At 28.4% G+C, this 16,531-nt stretch overlaps 1 protein-coding gene across 1 annotated transcript; it reads right to left on the reverse strand.

Annotated features, from left to right (window-relative positions):
• Positions 1 to 11,140: 11,140 nt before the first annotated feature.
• On the reverse strand, positions 11,141 to 13,631 carry LOC130982542 (protein IQ-domain 26-like). The gene is made up of 3 exons (XM_057906579.1): positions 12,949 to 13,631; positions 12,150 to 12,362; positions 11,141 to 12,013 (listed from the first exon to the last, which is right to left on the reverse strand). The coding sequence occupies exons 1-3, from the start codon at positions 13,387 to 13,389 to the stop codon at positions 11,336 to 11,338; spliced, it is 1,332 nt and encodes a 443-aa protein (XP_057762562.1). The 5' UTR covers positions 13,390 to 13,631; the 3' UTR covers positions 11,141 to 11,335.
• Positions 13,632 to 16,531: the final 2,900 nt, after the last annotated feature.

Here is a 16,531-nt window from a genome sequence, read left to right on the forward strand (position 1 = left end):
TGCTCCAAACAATATGATTAAATAATAATTCATTCATTCAACTTGGCGCTTCTCAACTGCTTCACCGTTTATATTTCTCAAAGAATCAAACTAAACTGAATCTGAAGCCACACAACAATATTCATATCCTAATATATGCTTAACTCTTATGAAAAAAAAATTGAAGAGATCTATTTCTGTATGTTAATAAAAAGCTATCAACTATAAAAAAAAAAAAAAGGCCCACTACTACAATAGGCAACAATAACAATGCATCTGAGGTCAATAAAAAAATAGATAAAATAACCAACTTGGTTGGTCGAGTGGTCAGTTCATTCGTCCGCTTAAACAAGTGTCGGGGGTTGGAATCTCACCTTGTGCATGCAGCGGCAGACCCTTAAATGGAACTCAGATCCGCGACGGATTAGTCATTGACCTGTCGAGTCGGGGAATACCGTGAGCAACAAAAAAAAAGATAAAATATATTTTTTGTCCCTAAAATTTGGCAAAAATTTTAAAAATATTCTTAAATTTTATTTTGTTTCAATTTTGTTCAAAAAGTTTTCAATTTTCAAAAAATTTAAGACCAAGCTAACAATGATACATGAAAATTATGTTTGATTTGCTTGTGTTGATAGTTGTTCTTATGAAATTGTTGTTTAATTAGTCTTAAATCTTTTGAAAAATTAGCCGGCAGGGATATATTTGATGTAAATCGAAAATTTTTTGGACAAAATTAAAATAAAATAAAATTTAGGAGTATTTCTAAAACTTTTGTCAAACTTCAGTTCAGGAACAAAAAGTATACTTTATCCTAAAAAAAATAAAAAAAAAACAATGCAATTTTACATTGTTTATGTAGTAATTTATTAACCAATGATAAATTTTTAAATAGAGTTCAAATGTGTAATAAATTCATTTTTAACTTGTCAAACTAAAGAATATGGTTAAAAAAAAAAAGTTTATATATACTAGGTCAGAATACCATGAGTTTTGCTTTTTGGTGTTTCGACGTGGAGCTTTTCTTCTTTTTAGATATGGCCTACACGCCTTTTTGGATCAAAATATCAACATAGGGCCAACTTCTGCCTGAAAGTTATAAACAAAAATTATAGGCCATGATATCAAACAAAAAAAGTTATAGGCCTTCTTTAATGTGTAAACTTACATGACAAAAATATAGGTGCCCACCCATATACATATTAATGTACATAAACACTTGTTCTGGGCTTTTAGCCCCGTTTTAATACTAAAAAAATAAATGTACATAACACCTATAGTAAACCTTAAAAAAAGGAAAAGAAAAAAGGATCCACAAGCATATAACATTTAACTCTTATTATATATGTTATGTATATTCTCAATATATATGTGAATGTACACCAAAAAAATTAGGATAATGCTATGGTGAAAGGAAGATTTTAATGAAGAGTCAAGATTGTTTTTTTTCAGAATAAAGAACAAGCCTAAAAAGGTTATAATCTTTTTTTATCTAATTTTATTCTTTATAAAAAAATTCTCAAAAAATTGTGTAAAATTAAAACATTTACCTCTTCTTCTTGGTCAGAACTTTTGATTTCGATCCGAATTGATTTTAGGTATAGAGTTAGTATGAAATTGTTGACCACTTTGGAATCCATTAATCTCGGGAGAAGCACCCATCTCTGTTACTCACAGAAACTTTTAGACTTTTAGTGCAACTAATTTCTTTTTTTTTTTTTTTATAGTTAATCATCACAATTTGTTATTAGTTAGCACTACCTATGATATCATAACACGATGAGAATTACACTACCGGAGCTCACCACATGAATAGCAGATATTTGAGAATATGGAGATGTATATACATAAGTAATTATTCTAAATATTCAATCAGCTTTTTTATTTTATACTTGACTAGTTAACTTTATTGTTCACGTACAAATCATTTTTGTGTATGTATATTATGCTTAAAAAAACGAATAGGAATTTTAGATTGAGTGATGCTACGGGTATAAATATTTTTTGTAATCAAGTTAATGCAAAGTTTAATAAAAGAAAATTATGTGCATATGTCACTATACTTTTTTTATCATATTTTCTGCAATATATAAATTTTTATTGAAAAGCATAAAAATTTATTAATATAACATACAAATTTTTGAAGTATAATAATATACAAAATTTTGTACATAACACAGACTTATCGACATAAATTTTTACACATAATATATAAACTTTTGTACATAGCACAAATTTTTGTTACGAATGTATTTTGTTAGTTGAGTGAGTTAATGTTATGGATATAAAAATTTCTATGCTATGGAACAAGATTTTTGTGTTGTACACCAAAATTTATGTATTGTACATATTTTATTGGTTGAGTGTCAATGTTTTAGACATGTGGTTCTTATAAATTTTTGTATGCTGTACACCAAAAATTATGTGTTGTGCATTAAAATTTTTATCCTCTAATTTTCTATATATTTATAAAAGAAGAAAAAATGAAGATGATAATAATAATAAAAGAAGATGATGATGATAAGGAAGAAGAAGAAGAAAGCGGTGGTGAAGCAACGATATGATGACGACGGTGGCGGCAAAGACAATGATAATGATTGTGAAAAAGAAAGAAGGAACATAAGAAAAAGTAGCAGCGATAATCGTTAAATGAGAGAAAAGTAGCGCGCAAATAAATTTTTATTTTTAAATAACATGATTAAATTTGGTTATTCAAAAGATTTAGACACCTAAATTTTTATTTTAGAATATAATCTATTAATATATGAATTTTTCTGATATTTGATGAGTTTAATTACCAAAATAATATAACACAATTTAATGGTTAGATCGATGAAATTTATTAGGCATAAATGTTATTCGGTGATACAAGTCATCAAAATCGATGTTCTAAAAATCGGTTCGAACTGGCTAATCAAACCATTGAACCAAGAATCAGTGGTAAATACAATTCAAACAGAAGACAAAACTGTCAAATTTAAAAATCAAAGTTGGCTTGTTAAACCGGCCAAAAATCGATTGGTCGAATCGAACCGTGACCCAATCAATTTTTGAAATTTGCCTCAAAATACTGCGTTTTGCATGTTGGAAGGGTCAAAGGAAACCCTAGTCACCCACAGAGCTCAGACCCACTCACCCTTTTCCTCTCTCGAGCCTCCATTCTCACCTTTCACCTCTCACCTCTCACATCTCTAGTCTCCACTCTGGCACTCTCACTCTCCGTTGAGCCACCGCCACTTCCGTCCAGCCACCGTCGCCGCCGCAACATTCGTTGAGCCAACATCAGCTAGCTGCCCAGCTCTATTCACGCAGCCATGAATCATCGCGAAGTAAGCCTTCGAAAATCATAGCCACCGCCAACGCTACTTTCCGTCGCGCAATATCTTCCCGCTGGCGCCAGCTCTGTTCAACACTTTTCATCGCGCTACTGTCCCCGCCAATTCTGCCATTTTTTCAGGTTTCCAACTTCTAACCCTAGGTATAAATTTTGTTTATTGTAATAATAATTTTTGAGGCATGATTAATTGTTGGAGCTGATTGCTAGTTATTAGAATTCTTTTTAGACACTGTTTGAAATGTTCTTCACATAAAAAGTGATTAATTGTTGGTTTTAAACTTTGCTCTTGATTGCTTGAAGCATGATTAATTGTTGAAGCTGATTGCTGGTTATTAGAATCATTTTCAGACACTGTTTGAAATGTTCTTCACATCAAAAGTGATTAATTATTGGTTTTAAACCTTGCTGTTGAAATCTTGAAGCATGATTAATTGTTGAAGTTGATTGCTGGTTATTAGAATCTTTTCCAGACACTGTTTAGAATGTTCTTCACATCAAAAGTGATTAATTATTGGTTCTAAACCTTACCGTTGAAATCTTGAAGCATGATTAATTGTTGAAGCTGATTGCTTGATAATTGAATAATTGAATAATTGTTGAATAATTTTAGATGTTGTTTGTTGAGATTATTGATCCTGATTTAGATCAAAGTGGTAGGGATGGTAGTAGTAGTACATTTTATGCTGCACCATTTGATTTTTCTAGTTCAAGTAGTGGAAATGAAGGTGATGATATTAACGAAACAAATCTATAGTAAGTTATGACGGATTTTGATGATTGATGGCAAATTTGGATCACTTGGATGTTGGCATTTTATGTTTGGTTGGTTGTTTTTGTTATTTGACTTTTGATTTGTATTTAAATGAGATCATAACATTCTGGTTTATGTAATATTTTTAATTTGGATGATATTTTAAAATTTATATTAGATTATAATTATATTTTAATATGTTTATTTATATTTTATTTATTTTTTATTATAAAATATTTTTTTTTTAATTTCACTACACTCGAACTGATTGAACCTATAAATTAATAAACTAGTAACTAGAGTGGTTAGATAGTTTTTAGAACCTCTCAAAACTCACATTTGATGTAAACGGATCCTACTCTTACATTACTTTTCCATTTTTCTTTGAAATTCTATGGAATTTGTGGTCCACAATCCTGTCAAGAATGAAATGAATTGACAAGAACTGAAGCCGAAGAGGTATGGGAGTTTCAATAAAGACAACACAATAGTATAATCATACTCTGTGTGATGGTTACTCATCTCATCTTTTAATTGTGATCAAAAGTTTGATCTTTATCTCTGCAAATAAAATGATTAATCTGTTATGAGTTTCGCAAAAATAAATACTTAAAAAAAAGTTCACGTTAGAGGACTAACTACTAAAAAGAATCTTAGGAAGAAATTGAATTCTCTCATCGGCCATACGAATTAGTTTTTTTAGTGATATTGTTTTTGTTGTAGTACATTATTATAATGATATTTTTATTGTGAGCAGCCTAACTAAAAACACCTATCTGAAAAGAGTTTTAACCAACAAAAAATCAAGTAAAGTACCATTCAGTAAAATGTCACAGAATAAAACTGACAAAAGTCTCGTATTAAGAGACTAACCGTCTTATAGCTTATTACATAATCACGGTTTCCATAATGCACCATTTGTCCATTTCCATCAGTGGCAAACGAGGAGTGCTTAGAAATCAGTAAAATTTTATAATTTATAGTTGTTAATTAGTTATTATTAGTATTTTTAACAGTGTAAAATTATTAATTTTTTTAATAATTAAATATTAATTAAATTTTAATAAAAATATTAGTCCTTAAATTTTTTGTGACAAATTTATAAAATTCTAAGAAAATTATGATCTCTCCAATTTTTTTATAAAAAATTAATAGTAATAAATTATTATTATTATTATTATTATTATTATTATTATTATTAGATACTAAAAAACATTCACATATCAGTAACTTAATATGTATAGATTATAGGTTTAATTATTCTATAGGTTTTGGTAATTTTATTAAATTTTAAATTAAATTTTTATATTTTTTTTAATTGAGTTTTTATATTATATATTTTTTTAATTTAATTTCTATTAACGTTAAATATCTAAAAAATATTAATAAATTGTAATTATTTATATATTTTTATCTTCTATTTATAATAGATTCATATGATCTGAGATTGTTTTCCTTCTCATTTTTTCTTTTCTACTTTTTCTGAAATTTTTACACACACATAGAAATAAAATAACGTATTATTTTCAATTTATCGTTCAAAATTCTGATTTGGTGATGAGGTATCAGATTTGTCCTCAAATTTCATAAATTGTCCATCTAAGTTGATGGCAGTGGTACTCCTTTATTACACATAGAAAAGAGAATGAATTTATACAATGATAAAATAAGAATTGATAATCTCTAATGAATAAACCTAAAAGCGAGATATACATTTTAACTCAAAACACAGAATTAGCATACATCTAAATAAATAATCCATTAAATTTACCATATAAACTAATATAGATCCTAACAATAAAAGAAAATAGTAGTTGGCATCGAAGCTGAAGATTTGCACATCTTAGGCTTCAATTGAAAAAATCTAAGCATCACAATTGCTACATCCAATCCAATAAAAAAGAAAATTTCACAACAGCTCTAACCAAAATAATTGAAAACCATGCATTATCTGTAAACTACATAATGCAGGCCCTTACATACACACCAGTCACAAAGAGTGTTAGGGGTCAGTGGAATTTGTGATCTGTAGCAATTAATTAGCTATTATCAGTATTTTTAATAGCGAAAGATTATTCATTTTTTTATAATTAAGTGCTGGCCAGATTTTAATAAAAGTGTTGGTCCCTAAACTTTTTCAATCCCTATTATATACCACCTCTCCGCATGCCACAAAAAAAGATATCCCAATTTCAAAAACTAAAATCATTTTAAGATGCAGTGTCTTAAAAAAATTATTTAAAAAAGGAAAAAGGTAAAAAATTGATACACACAAATGAATGATTAATGACGTTGGCATAATAGTCTTTTCTGAGTCTGGACAACTTGGTGATCCCCCAAATTAGAAGGTTTGAACTGGATCTTTCCAATACTCAATTCCTTCGAAGTGAGGTGTTGGGTTGGTTGATGTTGAACTAATTTTTGCAATGACATATAAAGAACAATTAAATTTTATTTTTAAACCCTTCAGAATCTCATACACATATGAAAAATGGAGAGAAGGAAAATTTTTTATGAACTTGCCTCGTCTTTAAGCATGTGAATGAGTATGAAAGTGTTGACAGAACCTGACAACCTGTGCTCCCTACAAAAATAAAGAGTAATTCGAGTTAGTAACTTAGTATAACATTATATTATGAAATGTAGCTGTTTCAAAATGTACAATAAGTATAACATTATTGAACAACATTATTTTTTAATTTAGAATCACCAAAAAAAGTCATTTAGATATGGTAAAATTGTGTGTTTTGACAAAATCAGCCAATGCCATTCTTCTAGATTACATTACACAAAAAGCATATCCTGTTCTATCTAATATACTAGAGAACGTGGACGACGAGCAGTAGTTCAAGCAGCAAGGGAGGAACGGAGACGCGGCGCGACGAGACATGAGCAGTGGAGCACACTAAGCGTTGGGTTTAGTGATGGCGGGCGAACAGAATATGAGGCAGAGAGCAACGAGCATGCGAGGAACGACGAGCACGCCACGGATGCCAGGTGGAGGAGACACAGCGAGACAGGACTGTGCGACGGATCCCGCGGGAGCTCAGCAAAGAACTTAGGACAAGGACTGTGTGAGAGAGACAAAATGACGAGTTTTTTTGAAATTTTTGAAATATGAAGGTGTCCTCAATTAAGTCTTTTATCCTAATATTGAGAATATTCGTTTTTTTAATAAAATATTCCGTTATTTTAAATTTTTATTTTTATGGTTGAGACTAAATTGAAAAAAAATATATGATATAAAAATTCAATTAAAAAGATAAAATATAAAAATTTTAATTAAAAATTAAATAAAATTATAGAAACTTGAAGAATAATTAAATCTAGATTATAATGTTTATTGCAATATTAGTAACAACTAGCAAATAGTATTTTTTAAAAAAAATAAATAAAAGAGTATAAACATAGAAACAATTGAAATATGTAATGAACTTGTTATATGGGATGGATTAAAACAAAAATAATAAGCTAATTTATTTATAGATTAAAATAGTCCAAGTAAAATAAAAGTATATTTTTTATAATACACTCTCGATTTTCTATGAAAAATATTATAATATATTTTTATACCTTAATTTTCTTTTTAAAGAGAATCAGATAAAGAAGAACAAATTTAAAAATATTAAAATTCATTTTACAGATGATATATAGTTGATAATTTTAGTTGTAACAAATATCATTAACAAATTTAAAAATATTAAAATTTTAAAATATGTAATTAAATATTAATTTTTATATAATTATATATTAATTTAACATATATACTATAAATTATATATTTACTAGTTGAATGTTAATTTTTTATTATATTATATTTTAATTTATTTTATATTTAATTCGTCTCTTTTTTATAAATTTTTTATTATGGTACTGCTTTTATATGAGGTTAAAAATTTTAAAATAAAATTAAAAAAATAAAAATATTTAATAATAAAAAAATTTAGTCAAAATTAATAAAAATTTATTTTATTTAATATTTATTAATTAATGTTTATTAATTGAATAATTAATAAATATTAAATAGAGGCGGAGTCACGTACAAGCCAAGGGGGACAATGGCCTCTTCCAACTATCAAGTTTTCTTTATAAGTTATGTATAAATTTTAGTTTAGCTCCCCTTAAAATTTTTATTTTATTCTTTGTTAATTATAAAAAATTTTTTAACCCCTCTCTGAAAGTTAATCTAACTCCGTTCCTGATATTAAATAAAATAAATATTTTTTTGTCTCTCTATACTACTATTGTAGGAATTGAGTATGAAGAATAACTCAAAGGTTGACAGTGCAAAAGAAGATTCAGTTTCCAGAGAATAAAAAATAGAAAAAAGTTGTTATTGTAATTAAAAACTTAAAAGCTAAGCATGCAATTGTCAAAGTCCTTCACAGTAAAATGCAACGACATGATAAACATCAAATCTGTATCGAATACAGAAAGTAAGAGGATCCAAGAATAAATAAATAGAACATCATTACCTCCATAGTTCTCACTCTATCAACAAAGGGATGCATAGTTGCATACATTTTGTTTATGATTGCATTTTCTTTTTTCCTGTCACATATATATATTACTGTGTATCAACAGTTTCTCATTGGAGATCCAAGAAGATTAAAAGGGTAAAACGTACAAATTAAACAGCACCACAAGTTTTAAAGCCATCAAAGGGACAATTACAAAACTCAACAAGTTTCAAAACACAAGTACTTTATTTTGTATTTGAAAAATAAAAAAAATTATTATGTATTTGTGTTTATAGTTTTAAAATTAGAAGTATATTTAAGAATATTTCAAAAAAAAAATTTAAAGTTAGTTTTTATTTATCAAAATTAAAAAAGTCTAATATAATCTCATATATTCATTAATATTAAAATTTAATTTCTACATTAATATTTATTATAATATTTTTAAATTTAAAAAATTATTTTATCAAACACATTTATTGTTATTTGTACTTATTAAAAATTATTTTTAATTTAATTTACTAAACATAAATACTATAATTTTTAAAAAATTATTTTTTAAAAACTAATTTTTAAAAGTTTTACCAAACCAAACTTTAGTATTTAAGTGCTTTATTTTGGTACTTTCCTAATAATTTTGTTTCATTAACGGACAAGGCAAAGCACATAAAAATTCATTTCTAAAAGAATTTTATTATACTTTCTTTCACAGATTAATAAAATAAGCTAAGAAATTCGGTCATTTGTAGTTTAAATTCTATATAATTTTTTTCTCAAATTAATTTTTTATTCCAATTTTTTGTTTATTTAAAAATTTATTATATTTTAAAAAAAGTACATTATTGAACATATAAATTTTTAATAAATTCAAAATGTGAAAAATAGCTATTTTTTAACAGAAATAACTAATTTGATAAGAAAAGAGTATTATTAAAAAATAATAAACTAGTTTAATATAAAAAATTATTATCATATCTTATATATTTTTAAACATATTTAATAATACTTTTCTAAAAAAATAATATTAATTTATTCTTAATTTTAATTATTATATAAAAAAATAAGTAATTATAATTGTTGTTAAAATATGCATGTATATTCAAATTTCAAAAGAAGTAAAAACTGTTGATTGCAGTAAAGGTAGATGGTGGTGACAGGTGATGAATTTGACATTAAAGATTCCATCACAGTCAAATCAAATCGCGGATCCCCAATCATTTGTTCACAATAATTAGATTAGATATGGAATTTATGAGACCTAAGATTAGAGATGGTATATTTCAGAAAGATACTAATTAAAAAGTTGGTATATACTCATGCTCTCAATCATATCCCAGAAGCCACAAGTCTTGTTAGAATGTAACCATGTTGCCTCACTTTAAGCATGCATTTTTAAATGTTTTAGAATAGTAAGTTAAACATTACTTTTGATAGTAATAATTATTTTCTTTTCATTCTTTTATTAATGTAGCTTTTCTTTTTTCATTAAGGCTAATGTAGCTTTTCTTTTCTTTTGATAGTAATATTTTTTTAGTAATAAATTAGAATAAATTATACAAATTTAATTTATTTTAATTTTTTATTTAAAAAATTTGTGAAAAAATATAATAATAATAAAAATAATTATAAAAAATTAATAAAAATTAATAAAATATATATTGTATTTTTTATTAGTATTTTTGTATTTTTTTATCAGGATTGATATAAAATATATTTATTGAGTATCTCTGACATAATATCTCTATTCATATCTCAACTGCCAAACATAATTTTATGTTTTTGTATCTTTATTTTAGTGTCTCATACCTATCAACAAATACAGTCTTAAGGATGCATTTTTTAAAAAAGATTAAGTTAACTTATTAAATCGACGTTTATTTATAAAAAAATTAAAAAAAAATAAACACTTGTTTGAAAATATAATTACTTTGCTAAGCTTTACTACTATTACAATTTACAACTATTTAAATTTATAGAATAAACAAATAACATTGATATTCGATCTACATCTTAAATATATTTTGTGATTGTGTCTACACATTACATAATAACATAAATACAATTTTAAAATTAAGTTGGATTAGTCTAGTAATTAATTCACTAGTATGTTTAAGTAAATATTGGAGTTCAAATCTTGCCTTTTAATGGAGCTCTGATCTGCGACGACGCATTGACTTGTCAGGTAGAAAGATATAGTGAACAACCAAAAATAAATACAATTTCAAGTTAATAGAATTTCCAATGATAAAATTGTTATATCTAAATTACAATCCTAGTCATGTTGTAACACTATCCATTTGTATTTTTTGATGCCATCGTATCTAAAAATCTCCTATAGTCCTATTCTTGGAGGCAAGTTATTAAGTTCCTCAAATTAATTTCTAGTATCTTTTTTTTCCCCTTTGAAAGCAATTAATTTCTCGTATTAATCTTGTTTGAGAATTATTTTTTATCAGTTACAGGGAATTTAAAACTTCATTATGGTTCCAATATAGTTTAAAGTTATGATAAAAAAGAAAAAGCACAAGAAGAACTGCTAACAAAACATTTCAAAGAAAAGATGCAGAGTTTTAATCCCTTGATTTGAATATATGATGATAATGTAAATGAAATTCCATTGCAAAATTTTTCAAATAACAATGGGGACAATCTCCTTTTGTCACACTATCATATATTCATATGTGACACACTCCCCTGTTTCCCACCCACCATATGTTTGACAAAATGCTTACTACTTTGATAGTGCAGAAACAGAAAGCTATCACTTAACAAATGAAATCTATTCATCAAGTCAAGCTTCATCATCAATCACCACCTCCTCTTTTGGAAGTGGTTTCTGTCTGCATCCCTAGTGTGAAGCCTACCCATCACAGCATTCTTGAAGTTAATGGCTTCTTGAATCTGTGAGCATGACCTCTGCATCTTAACCCCACTCAAACTGTTCCTAGATTCCATCATCTCATTCAGGGTAAGCCTCTTCCTTGCACCCCCTGGCTCTGGCCTTTGCTTTGGAGCACTATGAGACCTCAACTTTGCCTTGAAAGACTGCGTGCTCACCATGTAATTCGGATAATTCCCATAGAAAAAGCTCTCATTGCACACACTCTTTGGTGTCGTGGCTGCAACTGATCCACAACTACAAGTGCTTGTTGCAAACCTTGGAGTGCTTTGTGCAGTTGAGAATCTGCACTCTTCCCCTGTCAACCCCCAATCCGAATGATCCAGTATGGACAAGCGCCCCGGTGTCCGACATGGGATTGGAAGGGGAGAGGAAATTGTTTGGAATGAAGGGTCGTCCCCAAAATCCGACATTGATGTGTTGGTTCTCCGGGACCTTGACTTAGGCCTAATACCAGTGTCCACTTCCACAATTTTGGGGCTACCATCAAAACTGTTATTGTTGTTAATTGTGGCATCAAATGAAGATGATAACCTTCTACTATGAGTTGGAGCTGTGTACTCACTCCTAGTGTCATCAAATCTCTCCTACAAACAAACATTTTTAAGGTAACAAAAGCATTAGGACATAATCATAATCACATAATGTTTAAATGCAGGTACTATGCAAGTGACATGTATAATGTGAATTGTGGCTAGTGCTGCAATTTGAGGTGTTTATTACCATGGATCTTCGTGCACGGATTTGAGACCTATATGAATCATTCTTTCCGGCCATGAATCCTTGAGATTTTTTCTGAGACCTCACTGTGGCTTGAGCTCTGATAAGTGCCTGCATTCCATGCAGTGTTGCTGTTGCTTGCTTCCTCACTAAATACCCTCTGACAAGTGCCTGTAACTTAACCAATCCCTTTAAGGCTCTCAGTGCTTTCCTTGCCTGTTCACATTCACAAGTCACAACAACAAAACACAAAACAGAAAAAACTCATGTCAAATTTCAATCATTCATTTCACACAAAAAATAAAGAAAAAAGGAAAACACACACTACCAGAGAGCAAAATCAGCAGATAGAGCAACATTCCACATCAAATTCCTGGTATTTGGCTTCAGTTTCACAGTCATTCTAGGTTCAATTAATTATGCCATAATTGAAATTTGACCTAAAATGGTTTATGGTTGATGGTTTCTCTTGAAATTATTCTGCTAGAAAGTGAAAATTTTTGTTAAATCAATTTTAGAGGTCAAGCTGTTTGGTTTAAAAGCAACCTTTTTTCTTGTCTTGCATCTCTCCAAATCTTAAAAGTAAAAATCATGTTGAAGGATCAACTCTTTATTTTTTCACTTTTGTCAAAATCATAGGACTAAATAATCATGTTGTAACTCATTTTAGCACCTTTCAAAATCATAGTCGAAGGCTTTGTCAATTTCCAAACCCCACCAAACACTAACCTTATCTGAAGGATTTGCATCTGAAAAATTTCAATTAAACCAAGAAAAAGGCAGAAAAAGTAAAACTTCTTACCAAGTAGCCTCTAAACACTGTCTGAATCTTGGTGGCAGCACAAATCTCATGTCCAGCACCAAGCATGGTACCTCTTCCATGGCTTGTGAGCCTAACCACTGCAACTGCAGCCTGTGCTGCTGCCACAGCAGCATCAGCTGCAGCTGCAGTAGCAGCAGCAACAGCAATGGCATGCTTGTTCTGCTCCTTCTCTGTCTCATTGTAGAAAGATTGCAACCAAGCTGCTTCAGCTGGAGAAATGTTTGGTGGAATGGTAGCTGGATTATGACACAGAACTCTAGAATTACTTGAATTTCTCTGAGCAGCAGAAGTAGTAGAAGAAGATGAAGAGAATTTCATGCTTCTGGGGTCTCCATAGTTTGAGTTTTCTTGTTTGTGTTGTTGTTCTTTGTCTCTTCTTATCCCAAACAAGTTCTTCAACCACCTCGTGGCTCTCCCCATTGTAAAGACAAAAGGGTGTTGTTTAGTGTGTGAGAGTAGTTATGCAAGAAAATGAGTCACAGATTTGAGAGTGAAGAAGAAGAAGAAAAAAGGGTGATGTGTTTGATGATAAGGCTTTCAATTTGCAGCTCACAATTTAGGCCTCTTGCCATTTTGCAGAAAAGGGTGAAACATTGTTGTTAGAGAAAATGTGTTCATTGGAATCTGATAAAAAAGAAATAAAAGAAAAGAGAAGGAAGAATGAGGCATATGATATTATACATTTTTGAGAGAAGAAACGGAGAAATTTTGATACTATGATTTATTCATAATTGAAACATAGTTTTGTGTGTTGGTGGTGAATGGTGACCTTTTTGTTACTTTTATTACTTTTTTTTTTTGGGTTTTTCAAATTTTCAATAACTGAGGTGTTAAGTTAAAGACTAAAGTGTTACCTTTATTTTTCTTTTTTTCGTTTTTTTTTCCCATTGATTTAAATGATTAAGAATATCTCAGAGATGACAGAAAAGAAGACTGTCAAAGTGTCAATCCCTCGTGAAAATCTGCGTTACATGACAAAAAATATGCCAATAGAACATGCAAGCGGTTGTGCAAAATCGAAGCAAGATGAATTGTTATAAATAAATAAATGTTATTATATTTATGAAAAAGTATAGGAAGCCAATGACCTAAGCGTACAATGTGTACAATAAAAGTTTAGGAAGTATTAGAGATATGATAATTAGTGTTACATTGTCCCGTTAGGTTACGTTTTTGGGATGAGTGAGTTTATGATATAGTATTAGAGTTTTAGATTGGTGAACTCCAAAATCAACTTAATCAATTCATTGCTAACTCATTAGAACATTTCCATGGAAATTCAAAGTGCGATTCGCTTTAACGAATCTTATATTGGCATTATATGTGATGCATGACTATTAAATTTGTACTCTCTTTTTTTTTTAATGCAAAACTATATACATTTGGAAACTTGAAAAGGACTATGTTAACATTTCACTTTAGGGTTGAAAAGCACTTAATATTAATTAAGGTTTTAATACAATAAGGCAAGCAGGTATAATTATATGAATTTAATTTTCATATATTATCGAATAATTAATCGTACATTATCAATTCAATAAAAATAATTATTTTTTAAATTTATTATTTAAAAAAGTAATTGATTATAATGGATGAATTCATGTGATTATTATCCTTTAAATTAATAATTAAGTTTTAGGTTGTAACATAAATTAAAGGAAAGTCATGCATAGGAGAAGCATAAGGAAATTAAAGTGGAAACTTGCCACTCTTCCACCAATGGGGAACTCAAAAAGAAGAAGAAGAAGAAAAATATAAACAAGTTCAACAGTGAAATCTCAATCTCAATTATCTGTCTCCCATTACTTTCTGGAGCGACGTGTCCTCAAAATGAAAAAGATACTTCACTATCCTAACAATCTCTGACACCACTCGTGAAACCCTCTCTTATTTTGGAAATTTCTAATCATTTATTTATATATACTAAACACTCTTATATATAAAGAAATTATTATTAGGGTTATAATATAAGAGTGGACACTAGCATATTTATACTTACGGGTGATTACTATAATTATGTAAATATTATTAAAGTTAAAATGATAATTTTTTAATATTTTAATAATATTTTTTAGTAATAATTTTAAAAAATATATTATTTTAATAATTTTTTAAAATATTATAACTACTATAATATAAATATACCAGAATGATTTTAATATAAATAAGGTTTTGCTTTTGCCATCAATTATCAATAATAAATAAATAAATAATATTCATAACAATAATAACTTCTTAATTAATAATGTGATGATTTATTACTTGAGAATTTAATTAATTGGATAAGTATTTAATGTTTTAAAATCTTAAAGTTTGGGAAAACAAATATAAATGAGTTCTCTTGGTTGAGTTTCTTCTACCTTTTTATTTTATTTTTTTTAATTTTCATTTTCTTTCGACTTTAATTTGGATAACATATCATAAATAAAGTAATAATATGATAGTTATTAATCTAAGAAAGTATCTTTATTTTATCCTGTTGCATAATATATTACACAATAGTATAAAATCTAGATACTTTCATGTTATTATTTTGTACTATTGCATAACATACATTTATGTACTTGAACTCTTATTATTCAATTTAAAAATATGAAGAAGTTTAATTTATAAATTTAAAAAAAAGACTAAGAAGAAGAAGAAAAAAATAGTGAAAGGTGAAAGCTTACCGTGAATTCAAATTTTCATAGTTCTAAAAAACGTGGAAAAAATTAACAACTTTGGGGTGCTATTATTACTTGGGTGAAGGAAGGAGAACAAAATATCGTCCTTGCAGACATTGACATGGACATCCACATCTGTGTTTTTTTCTTTGGTGTACTACTCTTTCAAATTTTTAGTTTTGTATCCATGTACAAAACTAGAATTCTTATATGGAGAAGGTGCAAAAATAAAGATATTTATTACTGTTAAATTAAGATGTTATTGTTATATATTATTAGAAAAAATCTTCACATACAAGTATTTTTTCTATACAAGTCTTACAAGTCATTCATACTCTTTATCCCTAAAACGCACTTCTTTCTGGACATATGTTTCACGCGCCTGTTTAACAGATTTTTTAATTAAGGAACGCGCGAATATATAACTTTCTTTTCCAAAAGGATTTCGTTTCTTTTTTCGAATTTCTTCTTCGTTTCGTTGCGTTCTCTCTTCGCTCTCTTTCGAGCGTTTCTCTGTGCCTTCTTCTTCCTCCTTTACCTGCGTTTCTCTCTGTGCCTTCTCGCTTCAGATTTTTCATTTCGTTTTGCGTTTGTAGATAATGGATGATTCAGCTTCAGATTCTCAGCTGAACCAGAGCAAAGTAGATTTTGAGATTGTATCCAATGAAGTTCCTGAGGTGTGATTTAGATTTAGTTAGTAATTGAATGTGAATTTAAATTTCATTAGTAGTTTTTTTTCTTGTGTAGCTGAATCATCTGTGTACCTTTGCTGTGATATTTTCTGTTTGTTCTTCTTTATTTCAATTGAATCTAATGCACTAGTTTTCTTTAGAATTAAAACAATTTTTCCATTTTATATCAGACATTCGGGTGTAGATCAGACAAATTTGGGTGCATTT

Source organism: Arachis stenosperma, chromosome 5 (genome assembly GCF_014773155.1).
Source record: "Arachis stenosperma cultivar V10309 chromosome 5, arast.V10309.gnm1.PFL2, whole genome shotgun sequence".
Classification (NCBI taxonomy): Eukaryota; Viridiplantae; Streptophyta; class Magnoliopsida; order Fabales; family Fabaceae; genus Arachis; species Arachis stenosperma.